General features: G+C 47.9%; 1 protein-coding gene across 2 annotated transcripts in view; it reads left to right on the top strand.

Moving 5' to 3' along the window:
• rxraa (retinoid X receptor, alpha a) overlaps positions 1 to 27,827 on the top strand; it is a 70,661-nt gene that overhangs the window by 19,306 nt on the left and 23,528 nt on the right. For both annotated transcript variants that reach the window (XM_029168892.3, XM_029168895.3), the window contains exons 2-3: positions 1,011 to 1,124; positions 23,905 to 24,143. In XM_029168892.3, the coding sequence (XP_029024725.1) occupies positions 1,011 to 1,124; positions 23,905 to 24,143 (353 nt within the window). The remainder of the gene's footprint in view (positions 1 to 1,010; positions 1,125 to 23,904; positions 24,144 to 27,827) is intronic.

Raw genomic sequence — 27,827 nt, 5'->3', positions numbered from 1 at the left:
CTTATGATGGGGAAATAATGCAATATGTCTTTGCCTCTTTTAAATGTCACATGGTTTTCATGGTGGAAGTGAAGGTGCTTTACTCAAAAGATCACAGTAAGAGGGCAGCGTGTGTGTGTGTGTATGTGTGTATGTGTGTGTGTGCGTGTGTGCGTGTGTGCGTGCGTGCGTGCGTGCGTGCGTGCGTGCGTGCTTCCAGCCTGTTGCTGCTCATGTTTGGTCGAAATCTGAAGGTCCTCATGTGGAATGAATAAGGTTTGCATCTGTAGAGGCCTCAAGATGCCAATGAGCTCTGCATGAGTTGCTCCGTCAATAAAGCGAGTCGTCCGCTGACAGTGGGGACTCAGAGGCTGCTGAATCCGTCACTAAGTAAAATGCTGCTTTATGGTTTGGCTTCTTTGTCTTGTGCTTCCAAGCTCAGCGTGGATAGACCTCTCCTCTACTGTAGGTCATCCACCATTCCTTCTTACATTCTCTCCAGTTGTAAATGCTTTGGGCCATAGGTTTATTTGTTGCTCATCCTTTTTTTCCACTATGATGCCAGTCACCAGTGAGCATTCACTCACAGGGGGTCCGGCCCATCTCAGTTGCTGCATTGTGCCAGATAATGACTTCCCCATTAAAAACAACCTTTTCGACCCCAGAGGGAGACAGTAGGATGACTCGGTCCTTCTCCTCGGGGCTCTGACGGCTGAGCCGGTATTTTGGCCACATGGAGAAGCTGACCTCGGTCCCGTGCCTCAACGCTGTGCCTCCAGTCAGGTCGTATGCGCTGGTTTATAACCAAGCAGTGAGGTGGTTTGAGCCACCAGGGTGTGGGTTGGAGCGAGGACAAGAAACGTTGGCTGTGTCTGATGCTGCTGTAAGATATTTGGTTTGTTCTTTTCCTCACGGCACCAAACAAAGCGCTTCTGAAACCCGCGTCCTCGTTTGGGTGTTTCCCCTTTCTTTGCTGCTGCTGAGAAACGTACTGTTCATTCACCGTGGCTTGTTGGTGTGTTTCATGGCAGGGTTCCTGAAGCCCCAGTGCTCGTTGGCGCCCCCCATGCAGCGAGGCCGCTCCGGCGAGGCGTGTTCCTGTTTCAGTGGCGTGTGCCCCCTCCACCAGCGCCGTCTGTCCTCAGGTACCGTCACACTCACTCTAACGCTGCCATTCAGGTCAACGTGTGGGATCGGCAGTGGCCAGTTAAAGAAACATATACAGGATATTTAGTCATGAGCAGCACGTTATTTATTTATGTTCTATTGACCTGATGCACCTAATGAGACGCTCCCATCTTCCAGAACGTGGCTTAATTCATTTAATTTGATCTTGACATCAAAGACCAATAGGTTTTTTGAGCAGTTATGTAGTTTATTAGATTTAATTAAGATAGTAAATTTTAGGTTTTCATGCTGTGGGTTTAAGTTAAAAAGCAACATCACTTAATCACAGACGTGCTATTTATTATCATTCCTTGCCTGCTTAATAATCAAACATGGGCCCAGCGCCGGCTCCAGTGAAAGGCACCTCTGAGCTGTTTGGTTCTTTCTGTTTTCAGTCAGATTCTGTGATTAATAGGGTTTTCATCATGTGGAGCCCCAGTGATAGACATGTTAACCACCTCACAGCAAACACAGTCTGACACCAGCGAGTGCTCTGAACTGACCTGCGTGGTCTGTGGCTAATGAACAGGGACAGAGTTTTGCAGAACATGTGGCTGTTGCTGATGCATTTCTAGCTCCATCCCGCTCGGCTTTTAGTGGCGGATCCGTGACCCAGCCGAGCTGCTCGAGCGTGAGAGGGCCGTATGGCAGGAGACGTAACCTAAATGTATAAGCACTTGCACCAAAGCAGCTGTGAAGAGTTTCTCTCCTTGAACATCCTCAGTATGTGGACAAACTAAAACCATGTGATTTGGAACAAATATATGCATCATTATGAAATATCTTCCCAATAACATTTTCATCTGCCAAAATTCAAATATCTTTATTAGAAGCAGGGTTCCTTTTGGCTTCCACGTGCTTTGAATTAGTGAGTTTAGTGGCTTTGCACCTTTTTGCAGCGCTTCACAAATTAATCAGGTTTTCTTCCAGCTTCTCTTGGTTTAATTAATATTTTAATAACACGAAGAGCTGCTAGCTGCATTAGTGGACTTTTTTTAGAAAGGCACATATCAATGTGATTAAATGTTTAAATCTGTTTTCCAAACTAAGACAATTAAAGTAGTTTACATATTTTAAAAGGGCATGAAACATTTTTAACTGTATCTGTATCTGTGTTCCCCTGGAGGAAAGCAAAGCAAAGCGTGAAATGAGAAAACGTTATCATGTGTTGAAGAAAACTGATAAAAATCAATCAATCATCCAATCTGTTTTTAAACAGAGTCAAGTTTACAAAAAATGATCCAAAAGATTCACACTGCGCAAATCAATTACTGCTCTATGCTTTTTGTCCCTAAGATTAAATGTTTCAAACATTCTAATCATTAAAATCTTTCAATCTATATTTTATTTGTCTTAAAACCTCATTTCTACTGTCTACAGTCAAGATGGGAGCTGCTCTGTCTTTCACAGGCAAATACTTTTTCATGGACAAGTTGCAGCATGATTGCTGGTGCACCGTCTTCCCACCAGCCTCACCCCCATCGTTGTGTGTTTTACGGAGTTATCTTGATTGATTGCAACATTTTTTACTGTCACAGCCGCTGTAAGTGTGGACATGTTTCCTGAACAATTAGGAGCATCTGGATTTGAAGTGTAGTCGCTGAAGTATGCCAAAGGTTTTTCTTCTCTTCTTTCTCCGGTGTTGTGGCTATTTTAAGGGTAGGATAGAAGTTACATTACATTATTATGTCTACAACAGACTCAGGGGCAAATAGGAAGGAGGAGGGAAGTTATCGAAAAGCTGGATGTTACTGTTTCAGTATGTTACCGTATGTTGAACAGAGGACACGAACAGTAAATAACTGTTAAGTCACAGCAGCGGTTGCGCAGCCACACTGGAGTCTCAACTTTATAGATCCTGTAATAATCATGGGTGTAATTATAGAATGTGTTACTATAAATCCACCAGTGGCCCAGATCGTTTGATTGTCCTCCAATATGAGCGTTCCAGCTGCCCAACGACGACCACAATGACAAGCTGCCCTCGGAGGCATGAGGCGGAGCAGCGAGCGAGCGAGCGGGAGGCTTCTGGGAAGGAGCCTGAGAGCCTCACCCGGGCAGCCGTCCTCGCGGGCTGCGCCGATGCGGCCGCTCTCCGGTTTCAGCGGTTTTACATTGTTTGGACTTTACAAAAACAAACTCTTACTGGAAAAGGACCGTGAGAAATGTAATGTTTGGGAGCTCACTTTTCTGCAGGATGGTTTCAAAAAAGCAATCGTTCAGTGTTTTTATGAGAGAAGTGAGTCATGATGGGAAAACTGTCTTTTTTTGGGAATTGTGGTGCATGAGGTGAGAGAGAGGGAAAGCGTAGAAGAGAGCGCATTGGAAACAGAGCTTTTTGAAAAGGCGCTCACAATGCAGGCCTTGTGCTGTGATTTGGTCTGTCCTCACTGAGCTGAGCAGAGGAATGGAAAAGATTATCCACAGGAATGTCTGGGGTGCCCTCAAACGGAGCGGGCCGCGTGACTGGCCAATGGGAGCGAGGCCTGCAGAGCGGCGGGCTAATTTTTTCCTGATGAACTCAGCCGCCTGCTTCACAATGCAGTCTGATTGCCAGGGTTGAACTCACATATGGTCCGTGTTTGGAGGGTCCAAATGACAGGACCAATTCTTGCCTGGAGAGAAAACGGGGGTGGGGGCGTTGGACGTCCATGATTCCTCCTGGCTCCCCCTCTTTTCTGATTCTCTTAGCTTTAGTTGTGGCTCACTTGGATGGATGTGCCAGCGGGGTGACGGTCCTTTCTAGCTGCTGACATCAGACCAGGTGCGATTCATCGCTCTTCACTGACGTTTGGTTCACGACGGCCCCACTTCATTGCAGCGCCTCAGAATTATCTCACTGCAGCACAATCCCGCCAATTAATTTGGAACCCATTTACTATTCAGGGTTCTTGGAAACAGGCTCCGTTGCTCCGCCACCCAGAACTGGGCCAGAGTAAACGACAGGGAAAATTCAAGTGACACAGCTCCAGCTTTGTGTACACACGCATTGTGTTCTGTGTGTAGTGCTCTCAGTTTGAGCGCGGCGGTAAAAGGCCATGTGGTGGGCCTCTGGATGGGGGCAGCGTGTGTTTGCAGATCTTGTGGTCACGCAGCGGGATTTGAGACTTGAGGGAAGAGGGGAGAAGCAGGCTAAGGCGGGAGGTTGGGGCTGTCGTGAAGCTAAAGCGCGTTTTCTGTGGTGAGGTCCTGCAGAGGTCGGGAGGGTCACAGAGCGGGAGCTCGTTAGCCTCAACGACTTCACTGCTCCCCGCGCTCTAATTGGCTGACCAGGATCAGCGCTGTCACTGCTGCTTCCTGCCCGGTCAGGAGCCAGAGGGGCCACTGGACGCCAAGTAGTAGATTATTTAACGTCCTCGATCACCAGAACCCAGTTTCAACTCTCATGTAAACGCGATAACTGAAAACTGCTCTTTTAATTGGCTCTTAGAGCTTCTTAGAGACATATATTTGTGATGGTTCCCAAGGAATCAGTACACATTTCCCTTTTAAACCAGAAACTCTCAGTGCTGAAAGGTTCATTTTTGTCACTTACCTTCAAGAGAGAGAAGGAACTACAGCATGTAGCAGTGTTTATATCTACATATGCAGGGTTTTATTGGACGTCTCAGTTTGTCATCGGAGCATTCACCACATGCTCATACGTGACCCCTCCACCCCACCGTCCTGGTCTCTGAGGCCGGAGCAGCAGCAGCGAAACGGAGTCCGACGAAACGAGGCTTCACCCCAGCTTCCATGTAGGCATCGCATCTCCACAGCGTAATTACAGGCGATAGAGTTGAACATTAAGAGCTGAATCCTGAATTTTTAACTGAGTTCAGATCCTCAAAGGCCATTATTACAAGTTTAAATTTGAATCATGCTACTGCAAAAGAAACAACATTTAAATTTAAATCATCAAGGGTATCGCATAATTTCACAGCTAATGAATTTTTAAGCAGAATACAAATGTACCCATTGTTCCCGACCCCTTTAAAGTCTGGGAGGACTATTATTCCAAGCACAAAAGTAATTTTTTATTTAAAATAAAAAATATCCTTCATTTTTAGATAATTTATTCTCTCAGAGGCAGTTTTTGCATATGTGGTGAAATTTCATTCTTGCGCAGATTACTAGCCTCCCCGGAGTTGATCCTGACCCCTCGAGTGAGGTTTACAGTAGAGTGTGTGAGAGACTCTGCATCTGGAAAGAGGAAGAAAAGAAAAAAAGCCTGCATTTTTTATTAACATCAATTAAACATGAATAAGCAAGTCCTCATTCTTCAGGCCCCATGTTGCCTAAGATGGAACAGTATGTTAATCACAGCAAAGCACTTTTGGTTCCGCTGAAATATATGGGCAGAATAAGGAATGTGATGAATATAAATGATTATGTACGTCTTAACCCAGATGCCTCAGCCCTGATTCCATCGCAGCTCAGTCCCAATCACAGAAACATCACAATCTGTATTTTAAACATCAGAAAACTAAAGCAGCTGCGTGTGCATTGTCATCCCAGCTCCGCTGACGGCTCGGCCCGATCCTGAGTGCCATGTTTATATCCGCCAGGCTGACTAAGTGTCGAGGGCCGCCGGCCTCCTCCGACCGCAGATAAACATTGAGCAATTGGGATATGAAAGACCTGCATGTGTGTCTCATTTAAGAAGCAGCAGAGCCCAGGCATTAAAGCGTCCAAACAAACGGCTGGGAAAATGTCCCACTGCTGGCAGGAATAAATAATTAGAAACACCGACATGTGTTGTGATGGATGAACATGATCACGATTGCTAAAAAGACATGGCTGTGACAAAGGCCGTCGGTTAAATTTCTAACATAACAGAGAACCTAAAACAAAGCCTTCAGCCACATGGTTTGTAGAGTAGATGGTGAGTTGTCTCAGGTGATTCAGCGCCGTCTGGTCCAGGATGTTCTTCAGGATGTTGTCAGTAGATTCAGTGATGGGCATTTGAAGGACAACAACAGCTACACATCATCTCTCTCTGCTTGTCCTCTACGGGGGACAAGCAGAGAGAGTCTGTCTGGGATGTGGGAGGCAGGGAGGTGATGACTTAGAAGAGGGGGGGCTGTTGGTATTTTGACGCTAAAGCGATTCGACACGCCTGGCATTATATCCAGCTTGGCAGTGGGAGGAGGAAGGGCCGGCGCAGCCGAGCGTTTGATCCGAATGTCACCAAAGCCGGTCCCATGAAGTGGAAGGTCGGCGGCGGAGCACCTGCCGCCCCGCGTGCAGGGGCTCCACCCTCGGCCTCCTGCAAAGGGCAGGCCGAGGGCCGGGGCCTGGGGGCCGGGGACAGGGCCCGGCTCCGAGGAGGACGTGCGTGAGCGCGGCGGGCCAGGACCTCACACGGCAGCGGCTGATGCAAAGCCAGGACACGCTGAGAGAGAGGTGGAGGTGAGGGAGACGTGTGGGCAAGTCCCACGTGCCGTCTCCTCAGGAAGTCACTCCTGGAGATGCAGGAGAAAGAGGTGGGGGCCATGCTAATGCAGCAGCTAATGGAAATATCTTGTCAGGCTCTGGTGTTGGTCTGAGAAGCCGTATGCCCTGGAGGACGTTGCCGTGGCGACATGAAAGCTCCAGCCCCACTTTTACCAAACAAATGGCAGCAATTGAAGTGCAGTAAGTCTTATATGAAAATCTATGTCGAATAGTTATCTGGAACTGGAATTAACCCCAAACGCAGAGACTGGGCCTGTGCTGAAGGCCCGGGACGCGTTCCAGAACGTCGACCTTTAGTGTTTGCTCATGCAGGTGCCTCAGTCAATGGGACTGTGTGATGGAGTGGAGTAAAAGTGCAGCAGACGCCACAGGGGCGTCGTGTCCACAAGTCCATTACACTCACTGATATTGAGCTAATTGGCTAATGTGGCTGTGGTGCTATGACTTTAAAATGGGGGTCAGAAAACAGAACTAGTGCCACAGAGGCTGATGGAGACGCAGGGAGACGATCAGACAGGACGAGGGTCAAAGTTGAGCCCGATGGCTCAGCATTGACATGTCTGTGGTTGGTATTTATCAGAGGCCGTCGCCTGCTGCTTCACTTAGCCAGACCTTTAGGAGGACACTCATTAGATCTCATGGTTCACAGACCTTTAAGGTGGAAGACATGAGCTGAACAAATACAAATACATACAAATTCATATGTAAACACAGCTGCCCGACCCGGAGCAAACGCCACGTGTGCAGTTTCCTTCACAAGCACTGAAATTATTCATTAGGTGAAGTTTGAAATTTGCACCTTCCAGCTTTTCATAACTTTGTAACAAGCTTTGCTCAGGAACGGGTTAAACATTCACACGACTGTTTTGTATTAAATATTATAAAAGCATCTGGACGATCTGCAACACTTACTGTAGGCTGATTCCATTAAAGCGTCTCCTCTCCCACGGAGGCAGTGGCATCGCTGCTGAACGCTGTGCCAGAACGACAGGCTGATCAGTCTAATCCCTGTTTCCTGTTCACAGCTGCTGTCGGCGCTTATGCTGCTTTACTCCTGCTGCTCCGGACTGTGCTCTCTGTCTATGGCGATGCTGTTGCAGGCATGGCGTGCGCCCGGCAGGTGTGATGTCGTAGCCAGAGTTGGAGCGGTTGTGATTTGTTTGCCTCCTCCCATGTAAAGAGCAGGGTGTGATATTATGTCAGCGGCACAATGAGCAGCAGCAGCTGCCTGTAACCCAAGCTGATAATGACTCTGTATTCTGTTTGTTTGACACCCTCTCTGCATCTGTGCCGTGCATTGTGATCCTCTGGCAGCACTGATGGTTACACAACAGCCCACTCGTTCTAACCCGACGCAGACGCCGGGACAGGTCCGTTATTCACACTTTGCATCCAAGCAGACGCCGTGTGTAAACACACGGACGGACGGCTGACGTGTGTGACAGCGATGGACGCACACAGACACGCAGCCCACGGAGCTGACGGGATGATTGTGTTTTACCTGCTCCATGTGTTTAGTAACAAGGGCGCAGGTTAAAATACAGACAAACAAGTCTATTAGCGCTGATGGTGTTTGGTGGTAATTGGGCGTTTGTTGATATTTGCACCTGTCTTTAAATCCATCATTTGTGAACAGCTCATTCACTATGTGGGAGTGCACATATTAATGGCTGCATCAGCTGCAGGTTACATAATGACTGTAACCTGGGTTGCCCTCTATCCTCTGAGCACTGTACTTTATAGCAGCTTTACAGAGGTCGACTCTATCTGAGCTCCAGGGATGAAGTTAACTTTGGCCTGCGTTAATGACGGGACTCCACTTCCTTTATCAGATTGTTACTTAATGTGTAACAGAGTTGTCGGCAGGTTGCGTTTGTGTGTCAGCAGAACTTGTAATGAGATACAGATTTTCATAAAACCTTACATAAGCGTTAGGATCCAACTAGATATGCAGCATCTTATACAATGTCTCCATAAATAAGTCAGTATTTTACACAGGTTTACATTGAGTGCTATTGTACAGTAATTGATAATATATTTGTAAGTGTGATCATTCTTCAAATGTTAAGCTACACATCAGGACACTCACACTGTGTCTGTGTGACTGACCAAGACCTGACCTGTGAAACATGTCTGCACAGCAAGAAATGTCCAAAACAGTTGTCGAATTCACGTCTGGCTGTTATTAACTATAACAGCGGCGTTTTCGCAGACGATGCCATATGAAATATTAAAAGATTTCAGGGAAAATTCAATTCAGGAGCAGGCAAGGAGACAGCAGGGTGCTGTGATGGTGAAGGGTTGGGACCGCAGGGATGCGGTCAGGAGCTGCTTCGACCCGAGTGTTGGGGCTCGTGGCCCAGCTTCACTTAAAGCCTTTGAATCCTTCAGTTTCCGCATGTGGAGGGAGCTGCTAGACGGAAATAAAAGTGACAGTAAACAGCGCTGCTCGTGTTTGCGTCTCTCCAGAGGACAATGTTGACACCAGTCAGTCCTTCAGGGTGTTTCATCCCCGCTTTGAATGATGCAAGCTTCCACCGTAGAGGACGAGGCTCACTGCTCAGTGCCAACGCCCGCATCTGATCTGAAAGCGCATTTTAATCATTTGTTTATATTTGAGTTGAAGTTTCAACTCAAGTATTTTAGCTTCCAGTTCATAGTTTTGAAGGGAGTTTTGGTTTTGCTGCTTTGTTCTACGTTTCACACGCTCCCAGAGTCCCGTCTGTACCTGTGTACAGGATGAGCGAGCAGGTTGGTGGTTCCTCTGCGTGTTTACTTCCATGTTCTATATTACAGGTCCCTCAGCGCCACACCAGGAAGCCGAAGGGCCTGCCTTCCTGTTTATGCGCTGCCGGGAAGTTGAAGGGAAAAGCATAAGAAATGAGGGGAAATTAAAATTACACTCAGTCAGCATGAAAACACAGACACCCAGTCGTGACTGACAAGACGTGTGTATACACGAGATGCTCAACGCAGCAGTTTATTTATCCTCTTTCCTGGAACTTATAGTCATAATGTTTTCACATATTCAAGTGTCTGTGAAGTCGCCTAATGTGACAGTGTTTGATATCTCTTCCCCGTTTCCCCTCATTAGACTGTGAACTGTGGAGCAGAGTGTAACTAGGAGGCTGGCCTGCTGCTAATGATGCGTTCAAGTACCAATCAGCCGGCGTGCCTCCGCTCTCTGGCTTTTGCTAAGCTGCAAGCACATTTCTGAAATTCAAACAAAATGAAATGCAAACTAGTTTATTTCCTTTAATTAATTGAACAAAGCTTCTGACGTTTGTGCTGAGGCGTCTTAATTAAGGAGTCTTTTGTTCAGCTCTCGTCCTCTTTATTTCCCTCTTTCTCCGTCAGTCGCCCTCCGTTATCTCTCTCTGTGCTTCCTGACCAGCGATGCTGGATCTTGGGTTGATCGTCCTGCCTGCCTCGCTTACACAGCGCTCGCTCGCCTGCGTCCAGAAGCAGCATTGACCTTTCACACGCGAGGAGCCAGTCCTCTTTATCCTGCATCATTGTGCAACTGACAAGTCAATCAGAGAGTCATGTGGGAAAGTTGCACTGAGGAAAACTGGTCTGCGAGAGTCGGGACGATGAGCCGGAAAAGTACGTTCTCCTCAGATGTTCATGCAGTTTCACGGCTCCTGATGGAGGATTATTTAAACGTGAAGACAGAGGCGGCGTTGTGCAGCCTCTGCCTCATGAATCAACTGATTCCCTGATCTTGTGACCTGCAGCTCCTCCCGGTCAGCGCTGGAGTTCAAAGGTCAGCTCCAAAGCTTGTTTGATGGAGGAAATGTGTCAGTTTGCCATGTGTTTGTGGAAAACTGGACTCCAATGCATCCGTGTGCTCTGTGAATGGAATTTAACGCTGTCAGCGTTTAAACACGCCAGCTGCTGAACATTCTGCTTAATAGAAGCTTGATCATGCGACGCCTTCGTTTCTGCTCCGTCAACCGTCCGCTGATGACAAGCGCTTGACCCCGTGACCCCGGCGGCCGACCGCATTCACCTACCAGAGCTCCCCCTCAGCTCCAAAGTGCTTCGCTTTGTGCCTGACGTTCTATGGTTCAGTTTGCTGCTTCGCTGCGGAGCAGATACAAACAAAGCAAGGCTGACCTGTGGCTCAGGCTCTGTCCATTAGCATACTGTTACATGTGCTTCCTTTCTACCAGCCTCTTGCTCTTTTGCCGTTCCTCCTTGCAGCACTATCCCTGCGGCTCAGGAGAGATGGAGGGAGAAAAGAGAGACAGATGGAGAAGTCTGATGTATTCTACAGGGGATTGTGGGAACCCACTGATAAAGGCTTGCATCTTAATCCATCCTAAGGCCTGTCTTACGGTTCACTATGAGCTTTCATGTGATCATTAAGGGAGTGCCCGCATGCGCAATCTAGGTGTATGTTTCTGTATTTGATATGTTAATGTTTTGCTGTAGTTCAGCCCTTTGAATCTTTGTGTTTTAAAGCTCTTGAAGATTTTCAAATGTCTCCGGTAGAAACACAACGCGGCTCTTCACTTTGACAACAAGGAAATGCGACTACACTCCCAGTGCATAACGGCTTGTTTTATGGCTCATAAGAGCATTAAAAGCACTAATTAATGCGCTGCCGTTTTGCCTCTAATGCAGTGCACTAGGTAAGCATGTCTCCTCCTTGAGCTTTAGTGGAATTTGGCTGCTGCACCAGGGGAGGAGAGCAGGGAGGCGCTCATCTTGTTTCAGTGCTTTATGAGTCTGACGTGCATGTCTGTAATTGCGGTTATGGGTGATTAAACTCCCGATGCCCCTCAGGATCCACAGCCAGCCATCCGTCAGCGTCGGGCCGAGCCACACAGTCCTCGCTCTCAGCACTCACACGGGTTCATCTCCGCGTCTGGACCGCAAACACTGTCGCCACGTATTCCTCATCGCGTGTGATATTCAATTTTCATCTTCTTCTTCTTTTTATTTTGTTAGATTAGTCAAGGTTTTTGTAAAATGTCACCAATGCCCACACAGAATCTTGAATGAAAGTACTCTGTTTTCAGAAAGAGAAGCAAGCTTTTGGAGCCCGTCACCTTGGGCCATGGATGAAATGTTTTTCTTTAACTATTTACACTGAACACAAGAGAATGCAATTGTTAGATTAGTTTCAGTTATTCAAACATTTTTTTGACTACGGGAGAACCATTCATTGCATTTCCTTCATTCATTTCATGCTACAGTACATTGCATCATGAGCTGCGTAGTGTTTCAGACTCTGCTGTAATAATGAAGGTGAGTGTGTTCTCCATCTCAGTGGTGTTGAGGATCTTCTCCATCTGCAGGTGATACAAGTGATACTTCTAGGATAATGTAACTGGGCCAAACATTTATAGAGGCAATGCAGGAGATGCAACTCCTGTGTTAAGTTGTGCGTGTGGATGGAATGAAGAATCGCTTGATTGTTTCATCATACCTGTGTGTTTATACCTATATAAAGAATTAAAGAATGTCCACATCGTGGGATTAATGAAGCCTTATCTCATCTTATCTTATCTAGTAAGCGTCTGCAGTGTGCTATATACGGCTGTGAAGGAGGAGGCCTCCAGGCCCTCCGCTTCCTGCTCTAATTGGCATGTTAATCATTTCTCTGTGGGTGGGATATCAGCGTGTGTGTTTACTCGTGAAAAGGTCCGAGACTTATCGTCAGAGGCAGCGAGTGACCGCTGGAGTACTGTCCTCCTCGCTCCCCGTGGTCAAACAGAGGCTTTCCCTCAGCTGGAGAGTGATAGGCAGCCTCAGCCTCTTACATGGTTTGAATCCAAGTAAAACACATCAGCATGCGTGCGGTAATTAGGAGCTGTGTCTTTGTTTGTGTGTGCTATCTGTCAGTGGCCTCCTCCCATTAGTTTGCTGACTTGGCTGAGCCTTCGTCCTCTGGTGATGTTGTTTTCTGCCGTCCCTCCCCACGCAGTGCCCTTGGGGGCAGCAGGGAACAGAGGAGGAATCCCACCACTTCTTTACCCAGAGGACCTCTGTTAGTCATGGCAGCGTGGCCTCGCAGAGGGTTGGAGGAGGATGCAGGGTCACGGGGGCAGAGAATGTAACAGAAGGACAAAAATGTCACGAAAAGTTGGAAGAGAAAAAGCAAGAAGTGAGTTTAAAAATAACTCCTCTCACATCTGAAGCCTGTGCCAAGACCTGAGTGAGGAGGAGTCGGCCCAGGTCAGCCTCTCCCTTGGAGGGCTGGGATAGAGCTGATTCATGCGTGGCAGCCTGGGAGGACAACAGCATGTCCATATTTGAGACCTTTAATTCCCAAAGATCTTTTTCTCTTTAAATAATGATTGTTTTCCAAAGTCAACAGCCTAAAATACTCCACTTGGTATTTCACTCTAGCATTCCAAACACAAACTAGTTTAGAAACAACAAATTGGGTGATACCCATCAACCTCCTGCTGTATATTAGCCATTTAAAACACAACCTCTGGTAAAAAAATGAAAGTACTGCTTTGACCTTTGTAACGTGCAGTTTTTCAAAGTAAAGCGCCGGCACGTCTTGTTTTACTCTTTCGAGTTAAAACGTTGCGATTCTCTGGTGTTTCTGAGACTTTTAATCTACTCACTGTTTTCTCTGGTGAGAGTGGGGGAAAAAAATCCCCTTGGTGGAAAAACCCGAGCTGAAGCTCCTTTTGAAAGTCTTGCTGGACAACATGTGTTTGTTGGAAAGCTGCCAGTGAAAATCCAAGCGAGGGTAAGTCAGCAGACTGGCTGTCTTCTATTCACTGTTGTTCAGATGGACTCTGTCAGGCCGGCCTTTGAGGCCCATGATCCAGGTGGTCTGTTCTCTGCGGTGCCCCCCCCTTATGGCCGCATACATGCCTGGCATCTCCTTGCACCAATCCCAGGCCTCTGCCCCTATGGGCTCACCGCAGAGCTATGAACAGCACCTGCTTCTCTCGAACATGGCTCTCCCTGCCAAGCATAACACCTCCTTTATTTGGCCTCGGCCGTAAAGCCAAGTTCAACACGTAATTCTCGGGCATCCAGGCCCATTAGAGGCACAGGCCTCCAGAAATATGGATTTTATCGCTGGGGACGGACCTTCCAGAAAACGACTTTCCCGGCGCGAATGTCACAGCTCGAATGCCTTGCATCATCGGAAAAAAAGTTCCTCGCAGTAAAGCAGACCTTGGATGAAACTAAGGGATCATTGTTTGGAGAGCCTTGGAAGGACTGAGTCATTTTGTTGCCTTTCACAGTGTGACGGCCTGTTTGCTCGTACTCACAGGTGAGAATTGTTGACAAGCTGTTCTGTATAACGTATATATGTTTGGCTCGTACAGAACACCAGCCTTCAGACTCAGACTGTGTTGTTCCTGTGTCAGCTGTGTTGACAGGAAGCCAGTATATAATACAGTAGATCCTCTGCAAACAGCAAGTATGGAAGCACCAAGAGTCATGTGATTTCACATCTTTCACATTTTCTGGTGTGAATGTTTCCACTTAAACCAGTGCAATGATTCGGTTTAGCTGTTGTTTGTTGCATTTAAGGACCTCTTGCCAATACGTAACCCTTGGGTTTAGACTGTGCTACGGTGCCTTATGAATAAACCTTGTCTTTGCACATCTGGAGCATCTTGGTTGCCATGGCGAAGCATGCAGACGCAGCAGCGTCTTACGTCCTGAACACTCGCTTCTCGTTCTGTCATGTGCAATTCTCCAGCTTCTCAGTGAAACTCAGCTGCTGCTGACGACAGCTCATCCAACGCGATCGTTAGAAACAAACAGTCCTCAAAATGGCTGCGCGTGATGAGGAGCGGTGGTGAAACGTGGTGAAAGACTGAAGGAGGCCAGAGGTCAAGGAGGGACTCAGGCCAAACTGCATCCTACACTAACTTACTATGTGGTTGTTGTGCTGAGGTAGAAATGACAGGAACCATGAACCGCTGCTTAAGTGGGTTCTGCTGCTTAACTCCAACACTTAGAGACGGATCGACTTCCCCTGTGTTTGTGTTGTTCCTGCTGTCTAAACACAATCTAGTCGCGTTAGTCATGTCCCGGCTGTACCGATACATAATGGAAGAGAACACAGACTGTGAGTGTAAGGAAGCGAGAGAGGGAGCAGGAGTCAAAGAAGCAACCACACGAAGAAGCTGATGCAGGTAGTGTAAGTGTAAGGAAAGGGAGCTGGAAGCGTCCTCCCATCACATGAAAGACTCCATGTTCCGATGTGGGACTATCCTGCTCCTCGGGGGAGTTCCTCTGATGAGCACAGAATGCAGAAGGAAAGACAGGCAGCTAAATTGAAGGGAACAGGAATACAGACGTGGGACGTCGCCAAGAATGAAATGAGGCATAAAGGCACAGTCCTATAGCTTCTCATTTACATAGATGCCAAGTTCACTTAAGGGCTGCTGAGGCTCAGGACCTTCAGTTGACCACCTTTGGGCTTTGGGTTGTTTTTAAAACCAGCTTCCAACCACCTGATGAATGGCCTGTGTCAGTAATTCACCGGGGCCTTGTCCTTGTTTTATCTCACTCCTTCCTGAAAACCAGCTTTGCAGGCACAGGCCCTTTAAATCAGTCCTGATGATCCCTGTCTGTCAGGAAAGATGCATGTGAGATCTGAAGCTGCAAACTGCCCTGATTCGTCTTGTTTCAACATTTCAACATTCGCCTCCAGACACTTATTGAAACAATGGACGGTTTAGTGGAGTGGCCAAAAATACCAAATGTTCTTCTCCAGCGAAGGAATTTCCTCCTTCGTTGTATATTAGAGCCCTTCGACTAATCACCAACGCCATTTAAAAGATGTCACATTTAACTTAACTAATAGATTAATCAAAAATGAAAATGTGCTATTGGCTCATAAATACAGATTAGAAACAGAGCAATGGATCCAGTTCCTGTTGACATTAACTGTTTGAGTCCATGTGACTCATGTTGTTAATAACGGGACAATAGTGAAGTGATTCCATGTGATTGGACCAAATGAAGGAGTCCGACCTCTGCGTTTGGGCCTCATCTAATCACTCAGCAGCTCTATTTTGATAATCCAGTTTATTTGCCCTGAACGTGGAGTTCCTCCTCCTCCGCCCTGCATTGCTCTGTTTGCTGTGAGTCCATGCACTGATCCAAAGTACACTCCTCCCGTGACAATCGCAAACAGAACACACATACCCCCCTCCCCATGTCTTTCTGAGCCCCCCCCCCATCCCATGCTCACAAGGCTTCTTCCTGCAGCACGTACTCACATATTTTCCCATCTCCGCCCTCTCATCTCATCCCCTCTGACTGGCCCCCGGGGTCTGCTGCTTACTCTCACAGACTTTCTTGCACTTTCTCTTCCTCCTGTTCCCTGAAATCTCTCTTATCTATCTATGAATCTCCCTCTTTCTCTTTGTGCGTTTCCTTCATCGATCAGTCTATCTTTATCCATCATCCCCTTTCTCCCTTCTCTCAAGAACCTTGTTTCCCCAAGAGAGCGAAACAGAAAGAGCTGCATTTTCAACTCAGAGCCAGGAGCCAGAACCTTCTCCATTTGTTCTGTCTACCAAACAGACCAGCACCTCACATCCTCAAATGAAGGAGAGGAATCAAAGAAATGGTTGGGGTTTGATGTCTCAAAGGCTTGTAATGTAGTCAATAAATTCAAGCTTTGCATTGACAAAGGCTCGTTTATTGTTTCCACAACCTAAATGTGAACCAGCTCCTTCACTCGCAGCTGACACAGATTGAAAGGGATCTGTTATCCTAAATCTGATCTAACCATGTACAGCTTTGTGGAAGATCGCAAGTAACCACTTTTATGGGCCGTGATACTGCCTCACTAAATCCAGCTTGGGGGGGTTGAATGGTCATGGAGTCCCATGTGAACCCACATCTGCTGCAGAGCCAGTCCAGATGTTGCCCAGGAGCTCTCAGTGGGATCTCAGCAGAAGTGGAAGTTGTCAATTGCGAGACATGAAGTGACACATTCCTCATCCTGATGTAACCACAGGGAAGGGACCGTTTGTTTTTCCTCCTCAGTAATTGGCACAATTAATCTTCACGGACTGATGCCTTTAGTACCGCTGTGTCAGCACAGGACACGTGTAGAAAGCGGGTGGACACACCTTGTTCCACTCCTGCACAGAGGTGCCTGTCTCCATAATTAACCTCTATTTTGAGCTCATCCTAAACTGACCCTTGTGATTTAAGGTGAAACCTTCTGCTCTGTGGAAACGACTCACTTGTTAAAGACCTGGAATCCTGTCAAGGTTGAGGTGATGTTGAAGTGTTTGCACAAGTTATCTGCTTTTATTTATTTATTATATGTTCTTGTTGAACTAGATAAATAATGCATCGTAACGGCCGGTTTCGTTTGGCTTCGATAACGGAACAGACAACAATGCAGAAGTAATCAGGAGCACTCATCTGATTCTCTGTAGCTGCTGTTGGTAAATTATTCCAAATTCTGTGTTTTGCCGCTATTATTATGGCTGTGTGTCGGTGTTTGTGTGTGCTGCATGAGCATATGCCTGGCCATGTGCCTCCAAGTGTGTTTTGGCAGTGAGCGAGGCAGATAAGACCATGTGCTGTGATTTTCATCTGAGTGCAACAAAGGAGAAAGCTCAATGAATCATAGCTTCCTGGCCTCCTTGCATTTCCCCGGTTGCTTGGGTTTTGTACCGCGGCCTCAAACATGACGGCTCCGACGGCTTAACAATGCAGCAAAGTCAAGTTTTAAGGCTGAAAGCGAACCGGAGACAAGAAGCGGCCCATTAACGCAACGGCAGTCCTGCAAAAGAGCAGAACAGCATCGGCTGCAGATGTAATCTTCCTCTGTGATGGGAGCTCCACAGGCTGCGCTGGTAATTATCGCTCCACGCCAGTCTTTGATCACACGCTATTGTCAGTGTGCTGCTCATGACACGAGCTGGAATTGAAAGGACAACAGGACTCCTCGTCCACGCTGCATGTCATTCATCTGGTTATTCCAGTTTCTGCTCAACAGCCTGTTTCTCTCTTTGTATCCAGGTGGTGACTTTCAATTATTGTACTTCTGAGTTTCCAGATGCCGCGTTCGACATCCTGCTGTAGTTCTTTTCAGAGAAAGATGCGTATCTGTGGTGCAAATAAGGCGATGCTTTTAGCAGAGACCCCCTCTTTGCTCTGAGGCCATTTAGGGTATGGTATTTTTTTCTGAATTCTCTGTCAAATCCTTTTATGTAATATGAATCCTTTTAAGTTCAAAAACACACAATACAAAGGATCCAAAAGTATTGAAGCTGAAGCAAAAAATATATTTCCGTTTCCTCACATGACTGGAAAATAGCTGAGACTCAACTCTAAGGCCTAAAGTTTGGAGAGCGTTCATATTATTATTATTATTATATTCCAAGGTGACATCATCAGGACGTACCTGAGTAACCTGCTCTCTGTCTCTGTGCAGCATGTTGTTAGCATAGTGCAGCTCACTCCAAAGCCGACCGATGCTCTGGCCCCGAGGCCGAGGCAGAGGTGGGGCATTTCACCTCGGAGCTAAAAGAACAATTAGGCTCTATCAGCGGATCAGCGCTGGCAGCCGGGGCACAGTCAGCGCCAGTAATCTGTGGCTGAGCTGGCAGCGAGCCCCGGCTCCGTGGCCTCTGCCGCCACTCAGGAGGCAGCGAGGGCAAGAGCACGCGGCAGGAGCCGGCGCCTTCGTCCCCACGCTCACAGGGAAATGAACTGCAATGAGGAAAATGAAGGCAGCCCGTAAAAAGGAGGCGGGAGAGAGAGAGAGAATGGGATGAGGGCAGTGTTTCCACAGCCAGTATCAACACTGTATCAAATCAAGGCTTTTATTGGGCCACCTACTGGGATTGTGGGTGGACTGGTTGGGATCTCTCCTGACATTCAGGCTTTTACGTCCCCCCTCCTACTGGGTGTGACTCAGACCCCAGCAGACAGGCAGTGAAAGGAATGGGCCGCTTCTGATTAGAGCTGTCACAACACGACATGCCGTCGCAGCCGCGCTCTCTGATCATATCTCGCATTGACAGGAGTTCCGGTTGCATATTCATATTCACACACAGCAAATGAGATGTTCTGACAGAACAGAGAGTCCATGAGTGGTTTTCACAGTACACAGAACCAAAAACCAATCACAATCCAAACCAGCCTCACAGAACGCAGCTCATACAAGCTGTGTGTGAAGGTGTGTTTTTGATTCCTTCACTGGTTTCATCCTCCTTTCGCTCAGAGTAAAACAGGAAAGCAGCATCACCACACTCTTATCTGTTGAGGTGTTTCTCAATGAGGGCAGTTGATGATGTTTGTGGGATTTGATTGGTGGTAAACGTGCTTCATTAGGCACAACAATAACAGTTAGGTCTGATGTGTGTTGACGTGTCAGCAGGAGAAAGAAATATCCAGACATCACCCTGAATTTTTATCACAATGGATTGGTTGAGCAGCGTGAAGGGGAAGTGACCCCCCCCCCCCCCCCCCCCCCCCCCCCCCCCCCATCCACAGAATAAACACAGTCTTTGGACCTGAAGCAGCAGATCAGTGTGTTTACTCAGATCGCAGGCGTCCCCTGGTTAAGGAGCACACGCATGCACACTTACACAAGAGCCCAAAACATGTTGACATTGAACATAAAGCCCACAAATAATCGTTTAATTGTTAAAACACACACGCGGCCCAACAGAAGGCTGATTAAAACATTAGCCTGCTGTTGTCATGGTGATATAGAGACATCAGTAGCAAACTCTAAAAATGAAGACGTTTCACCAACTGCTGTTATTTTAGGCTTTTTACGCAACCACTGGGTCTCATGGGTTTTCTGTTGAATCTCTTTCCCCTCGTCTTTCCTCTTCCTTTGAACACATCCGGAGAAATGCTAATGACGAGCATTTCATCCCGACTTTGCCGCGGTGCATTTCAAACCTGACTCACCTGCTCCTTCTTAAACACCCCTGTGAATAATAAAATCACCGCAAACCAACAGGAAACAAACCCCAAAAACCAGGAGTAGTGACAGATGATGGCTTCATTCATTCAGCTCCGTGTTGCTGCGGCGTAAGTGACTCACGGCGGCTTCATTCACGCCAGAGTCAATCCATGAAAGGCCTGTATTTGTTCCTGGCTGCTGTCACCAGTGTCATGAGGCCAGAACGGACCAGCGCCCGTATAGAAACCCCATTGTCTGTGCAAAGGTCCACACAGAGCCGCTCTGCATGTTGGGTTCATTTATTTGTGTTGTGTCTCAGGAGATCGTGGGATTGGCAGTAGCCTAAAGCTGGCTGCGCTGAGCATCCTGCTCTGAAGGCACCAAGTGCCCACAGCATTAGTCTCCATCTATTGACAACACGCTGAAGTCGCTCAAGAGATTTGAAAGCAAAATGGCAACTGGAGATAAAACCTGTGATTTACTGAGATTTAAGAGCTCTGTCTTTCTGCTTTTCCGTGTCCCACGCCCCTGTGTTCTGCTAAACCTCCACTGTGGCACCAGCGGATGAATAATGGAGGAGGGGCCGCTGCAGAGCGAGCATCTGTCTGCCTGCACATGGGCACATGCTCATGTTTGTGAATGCGCTCCTGTGAAGGTAAAAACACAACGGAGCGGTGTCCTGACGCAAGGTGGAGCGGGCGGCGACGGGGGACGCGATCGTCTGCAGGAACAAGCGTGAGAAAACAAGGCCCCGGCGCAAAAAGAGCCACTTCTGAGGTTTTAGCGGCTCCGGATGGTTCCGAGTGTCGCGGGGGAGGACACTGTCCTCCATCTATAATGCAGGGCCTCTGCTGGTGGCGGAGGCAACATGAGCTCATTGCTGGACAGTGAGTGGCGCCAGCGTCAGCTGCCTGGTTCATGGTTTGTTGTTTGGTTGTAGCTCATCGTCGATGATTCATTGATTCATTCATTTATTCGACTAGATTGTTTCAAGCAGAAACTCGATCACCAAAAAAGGCTTTGTTTGATTCATGTAGTTGTATTTTGTCGCCCAGACAATAGAAAGCACGGACTGGATTTGTAACCAATCTATTAGTTTAAAAGTAGCTCCTCGTTTGTTTGAGCACCGCAGCAGAAACACTTATCTGTCGAGTCAAGCAGCTTCTTCAGCACAAACATCTGGACATCAAGCAGTGGTGTCCCCCTTTTATCGCTCCCAGGCCTCCGCCCACTGACTGACAGACAGACAGACAGACAGACAGACAGACAGACAGACAGACACACAGGCAGACAGACAGACACACAGACAGAGACACAGACAGACAGACAGACAGACAGACAGACAGACACACAGGCAGACAGACAGAGACACAGACAGACAGACACACAGGCAGACAGACAGAGACACAGACAGACAGACACACACAAAGACTGACAGACAAACACACAGACAGACAGACTGACAGACAGACACACAGGCAGACAGACAGAGACACAGACAGACAGACAGACAGACAGACTGACAGACAGACACACAGACACACAGCCACACAGGCAGACAGACAGACACACAGACAGACTGACAGACAGACACACAGGCAGACACACACACAGACAGACACACACACAGACAGGCAGACACACAGACAGACAGACACACACACAGACAGACAGACACACAGACAGGCAGACACACAGACAGACAGAGACACAGGCAGACAGACAGAGACACAGACAGACTGACAGACAGACACACAGGCAGACAGACACACAGACAGACACACACACAGACAGGCAGACACACAGACAGACAGACACACACACAGACAGGCAGACACACAGACAGGCAGACACACAGACAGACAGAGACACAGACAGACAGAGACACAGACAGACTGACTGACTGACTGACTGAGGATTAGAGACGTGGAGGCTTCTGTTCCAGCCTTTAGCCCGTCACCTCTCACCACCAGCTTTGTCATCACCCTCCACCGCCTTCCTCCAGGATACGCTCCCCCGCCAACTATTAGAGTATCAGTGACTCCGTAACCATAGCGACCACGCCGCTGGCTTTTCAGTCAACAGGACCTCATGCCTAAATAACACCGTCAACCGTGGACTGACTCTAAACTCACATCTGTGGAAGCTTGTTTGTGTTCAAATGTAAAATTCCTTCCTTTCCATCTCACAAACCGTCACCTCTCGTCCTCCTTCGCCTCTTGATTCGCCCCAACTCCAAACTCACCGACCCGCAGCAGTCGGAACCAGAACCGCGCTAAGCGTTGTTTGGAAACAGGAGGAGCGCAGCGTTGATGAGCAGCTGCAGTCACGCGACCTGATTGGCCAGTTTGCAGCCGTCAGCTGTGTCAGCGGCAGCGGCCTCTCAGCAGCAGGTGAAGCGTCAGGACGGGGCCGCCGTTAGCAGCGCTCTGCTCCTTGCTGTATACACAGACCTATCTAATGCTGCAGCGTGTTTATTTTCTTCCTTTTTGTAGGTAGAGCAAACGCACGTCCAAGCTTTCCATTTTCTCCAAGATTGCTTGTAAAATGTCCTTCGCTTTTCTTTCAAACGGTTCCAGATGAAAGGGGTCTGCATGAAGAAATACAGGCAGCAGCGTCCGTGTGACAGTTATATTGCACGGAGAATAATAAAAAGAAAGCTTGTCATCATTCCTCTATCTTTTATTAGCTTCTTCGTGGCCTGCGTGCGCTCCTTACTTGTTGCATTGTGCTTTCATTTCTCTCTCCTCGTCTCCTCTGCTCTCGTCTCCTCTCGTCTCCTCTCCTCTGCTCTCGTCTCCTCTGCTCTCGTCTCCTCTCCTCTCCTCTCCTCTGCTCTCGTCTCCTCTGCTCTCGTCTCCTCTGCTCTCGTCTCCTCTGCACTCCTCTCGTCTCCTCTCCTCCTTTTAGGATAAGGAGCTGTCCTTTTCGTCTCGCTCTAATCCTACACTGGTTTCCCAACTCCAGCTAGAATAAACACACACATTTCTCTGAGGCATCTTTCTGCAGCGTATGTTCTGGGAGCAAACGACACCATTCTCACACTCTATGACCACATTCTGTAGCAGCACAGCTTCTTCATGCTCCTGTTGGGAGGATTCAGGGACATGGTTCAGATCCCTGTGTATGGACTAAATGGAAGAATGAAGACATGTGACCTGCTGCACCTCCTGGTCTGTCTCTGTCATCCCCCTCTAGGTGGGGTCTGCTGCCCCCCCCCCACACCCCCCGCTGAGCCTGACAATGGCAGATTGGCAACACTAATACCTCCGCTTGCTTCATCTGTCTGAATTAAAGCCCAACTGGGGAAAGGCTGTGGGAATTGCTGGCTCAGGGAAAGCTTCTGAATTATTTATTTAATTCAGGAATGATGCGTGTGGGCGCATTTTAGGAAAAAAATGTAATCAGAGGACAAGAAGCTGGAGGGTTCTCAATCAGAGGATAAACACCGTGCTAATACAGCTGAGACGCAGAGTGGTTGTTATCCCGTTATTAAGAAGGATGTGTGTTTGTTTGTAAAGGGACGCGGCCGCGCGCGCGTGCGCGCGCTCACAGGAAGTGCTCATGAGCCAAGCAGGATGCGCAGGAAGTATTTGGCTCGGCTCCGCTGGCGGCTCCGCTGCTGCTCTCAGCGCTGCTGATACAGGGAAAATACACCAGGACTCTGTCGGTTGGTGTTTTACAGGAAAAGAGCGTTCCACAAAGAAAACACGCACCGCGGTCAAATGAAATCATGAGAAAAAACAAAACAGAAAAGCTGTGAATGTCTTGCTTCTTTTAGCTGTCAGTTAATTGAGGCCCCGTCGTTTTATTCCACGCTGAGGAAATGCAGGAATCACTTAAAAAAACAAAATCCAGCTTCTGATTGTTGAGCTAATGAATGTAATGTAATGAATGTATTACGAAAGGGTGGCTCTTCCTGGTCAGACTGGACAAATACGAGGGAGAGTTGGGACAAAGACAGATCGTAAATTAAAAGAAGTGGTGGCGACAGACAACAGCAGGAGGAAGGAGCTGCTGTCAGTGCAAACGCAGCACGTCCTCACTCCTCTGTCCGTTTCACCTGGAGTAAGTTTGGGAAGGAGCACGTGGTCTCCTGCATGTGTCCTCCTCCATGGTACAAGGTGACCCCCCCACATGCATTAGAGCCATTCATCTTGTCCTCATGGATCCCTGAGGAGAAGCACCAGCAAAACGCCAATCGCTCCAGCTTCAGGGTCAGGATGTGTGAGGGAGCGGCTCAGGTGATGGGATGTGATGATGATCTGCTGCTTGTTCTCATGTGAGGTTTCTATTTTCAGACTCAATTGTTTTGGGACTTTTCTTGACCAGCCGTTAGCGTTGCTCTGCTGGACTCCTTTAACAGGTCCTGGTTGGTGTTTCAGAGTCGTGTGTTTCCAGTCTAACCCTCACCTCGCTCTCCTTCTCTTCCTGCACAGACTCCTCAGGCCAGGTGACGTCCTCCCCCCTGGGCTCACCCACGTCTCACCGGGGGATGCACCCGTCCCTGCTCAGCCCCACGTCCATGGGCCCGTCCGGCTCGCTCCACTCCCCCATCAGCAGCCTCAGTTCCCCCATGAACGGCCTGGCGTCGCCCTTCTCTGTGATCAGCTCCCCGATGGGACCCCACTCCATGAACTCGCCTGGGATGGGCTACGGGCCCAGCGTCAGCCCCCAGGTGAGGCTCGCCACACGCTGACGGCGCCCCATCGGCTCAGTGTCAGAGTGCCTCTTTCAACGGCTCCATGAGGTCCTGTCATGGCATTCAACCAGACAAACCGTCACGTCTCAAACTGTGTGCACGTCTCAGAAGTGTAAATTACAGCCATTTCGACTCCCTGTGACATATACACAGATGTAATTTTGCTAAGCCAGGCCTCATCAGACAGAGGCCAAGATTTGACCCCACGCCACAGTTAATCAAGGCCCATTCAACTGGTATTTCACACTACGTCAGCCCTGTCACTCTCTCTTTAATACCGCAGGCGTATTTATGGCGCTCTCCCTCCATCACGCTCTCCTCCCTTTCATTCCTTGCATCTGTGGCTGTCCTCTTTTCTCGCGCTCCCCCTCTTGTTTTTCTCCCTCTGTCACATCGTCTCTGTATCTGACATTTTTCCTTCCATCAATAAGCCTCTGTTTTTTTGGTATTAAGAAAAAAAACATGCACAATTAAGACATCAAAGGCAGCAGTGGCCCAGTTTCCGTCTGGAGCCATATCTAAAATTGAAACTGTCCTCCCCCAGAATGAACCGTCTGCCCTTTTTTGTGTTTGTTAATCATTTTGTTAAAGTGCATGCACATTGTGATGCTACTTGGAACGGGCTCTCCTCACTATTGTGAAGCTTATCGCCACCTTCTAAACCAAAGTGTCCCAAGTGTAATGGAGTTAGGATTGGATTAGCAGCACTTTCAGGAAGCGGCCGGAATCCTTTATTGCTAGAAAGCCCCGTCCCCGTTTCAAATTCAACGCTTTCATCTGTGCTGCTGTTTCCGTGTGTTTGGTTTGCAGGTCGGATGTGAAGCAGAAACCATCGCATTTGAGTCCGAGAAGGCTGCAGCAGCTTTAGCTCAGCTTTTATTTTGGTGGATTCTCCTTTAGCCTCCAGCTGGTGGTGTCCGCAACGTTTGCTTACATTAATATTCATTTACAGTAGTGTATATGAGCCACATCAGAGCAGCAGTCAACGTGTCAAGTAGCTCGTTAGCATAGCGGCGCCTGTAGCCGCGGCTAGCTGCTGTTTGGTGAGGGCGGAGGGCGGCGGTTAGAGGTTAAAGATGGCGGCAGCGCCCTGTGGTCGCGAGGCGGCACCTCTGGTGACACACGATTTGAGTCAGACTCGCCCTTAACACTCGGATGACTTGTTGTTCTCAAGAGCAGTTGACTGTAACGAGGTCAGCGCTCGGCTACTGAGCCGCCGGAGCCGAGGCAGAAGCGGCGCACGGTCCTGTGCTCGTTTAACCGTGACCGCACGTTGTCCGTACGACAAACGCTGAGAGAGAAACATCACAGAGTTGCTCTGTGTCACCTTTAAAGTGTCCCTGTCAGCATTAAGTGGAGCTGCAGTTTCCTGTTCTCTAGAAGAAAAACGTCTGATACATAAAAAATAAAACCCAGGTGGAAAATAGCTGCTTTTTTTCATTCTCTTCAATAGAAACTTGTTAAAACTATAACAATATGTCTTCTCATCCTCTACATCAAAGACGTGAAGAACAACTTGATGAAAGGATGAACAAAGGTCTTCTCACAGCTCCCTTCGCTCCCGAAGCCAAACCACATGTAAAGAAGGAGACGCTGCTTCATCCAACAGCCAGTTCTTGCGTCTCCAGCGACAGAACAAACCCCTCAGCCACGTTCCCACCACCACACAGTCTCACACGTCCCAGTGAGAAACGCTTTATTGAATCCTGCGTAAATGTCCTATATATTGCTGGAGATCAGAAAACATCTGCATTGTTGCAGTGTGACCACACACGCTGTCACAGGGCGTCTCGACCTGCGGTGCTTCATGTCTTTTGTCTTCTTTATTTTGAGTTGTGGAGCAGAGGAGACGCGTCTCTGCCCAGTATCCGGGCTGGACTGGGTTCCAGCCTCCCCATTAGGACCAGACCCGTCGTTTGTCATGTCTGTGCACTTGAACTCGCAGACAATGCAGATCGTCTCTCCATCACAGACACCACAAGTCTCAGAGCAGCTGGAAGGAATTACACGCAGGGTTTCGAGGCACATTTTACACTTCCAGCGACAATGGCCGCTGTTGTCTCACTGTGGCTTTCTTGTGGATAAAGGAGGTTATCGTCGGACCGCTGCTGATTCTCCTTTTTCCATTGTGTGGTTCAGTCTGTACCCTTTTGCCTTCCATGCTGTCCCCCTGAAACCTCCCAGAGAATCCTGAACCCACAACAGCCCATTGTCTCTCTGCACCCTTTAAAAATACATCTAAAGTGTTTATGGAGCCGAATACAGAAGCAGCACTCATGTAAAAAAAAAGGTGTAAATGTTTTATAAGAAAAGCAGCGTGGACTTAATAAGTCTTAAATGAACGGTGGCACTGATGTCATTGACCACGTTTGGATACACACACACACACACACACACACACACACACACAGGAGAAACATACAGTGGAGGCCGGAGCTCAGTCCCTTTCCTGTGTGGGAGTAATAAAGGTCCAGTCCACGTCTCCGGGCTTTGATGGAGCTCTTTGCATGACATCATGCCTGCACAGCTCTAATGGCTGCACAAAGAGGCTGTGTGCAGGCTCCCAGGAGAACACTCACAACTTTCCAGTGTCAATCAGCCAAAGCTGTCTTCAGGTACCAATTAGAAACGTTAGCCACGTTTCCGAGCACTAGTTCAAAGATGTGTAACAAATGTACAGACTGATTCTAGCTCTGCCTCTCTCACATACACTGGTGACGTTTAATTAGCTGTTTGCGCTGAATGCTGTTATTCTATGTGCTGGGCCCTGTGGTTTTGCAGGAGCTGGGTCTGGGGCTGTGTGGCATGAGCTGCAGGAGCAGCAGCTTCTGTGCAGGGCTGTGGACAGTAACAGTGGCTTTAGGTTTCAAAGAGCAGCCTTTTAATGCAGCAGCTACACGTTCGGATGCCTCTGGGCCACAAATTCATCTGCTGGGCTTTAATTGCATCTGCTGGTGTGATCCTACCGCTGTCTGTGAGCAGACATGTAGAAGGTGGTGTGTCTGTCTGTAAAATGGCTTCAGATGCTCCCACACCTTTAAAGCCTGTATACATCTACGGCAATTATCAACATTTTCAGCTTCTGATATCAGGCTGTAGTTTTATGTACATTAATAAAACAAGATCAAAACGAAACAAACTAGTTTGACTCCGTAGCAGACCTTCTGAAGATGCCACATCATGAATAAAAAGTAGTAAACCATGAAAGGAAGAAACTCTGGATGTTTGATTTTGACAGGAAGGAGGTGTTCCTCTATTTAACATAACCACATGCAGTGTTAATCGATAGTACGGCTGCTTTTACGCATTAGGTGGTGATATGTGTTTAACGATTCATAAAAACAGTGTTTTTATTTACATACTGGAATAAACTCACTTTTTTGACCATGTTCATCCACAACTTTTAGCCTCCACCTTCGATCGGGTCACAGTGTGGAATATTAAACATACTGCATGTATTAACACTTAAACAAACAGCGAAAATGCATAACAAATGTTCCCGAATGATCTTAACACCTTATTCTCACATGGACAAATTATTATGCAGAGTTTCCACTGTGAGTCACACAGTTTATAATGAATTTATTCCAGGATTAAAACTGAGTCGTTACATTTTAGACCTTCTTTGATTTTAATGCAAGAGTGAGAAGAAAGTGAAGT

Source organism: Betta splendens, chromosome 12 (genome assembly GCF_900634795.4).
Source record: "Betta splendens chromosome 12, fBetSpl5.4, whole genome shotgun sequence".
Lineage (NCBI taxonomy): Eukaryota > Metazoa > Chordata > Actinopteri > Anabantiformes > Osphronemidae > Betta > Betta splendens.
This window is presented reverse-complemented; position numbering and strand designations above follow the sequence as displayed.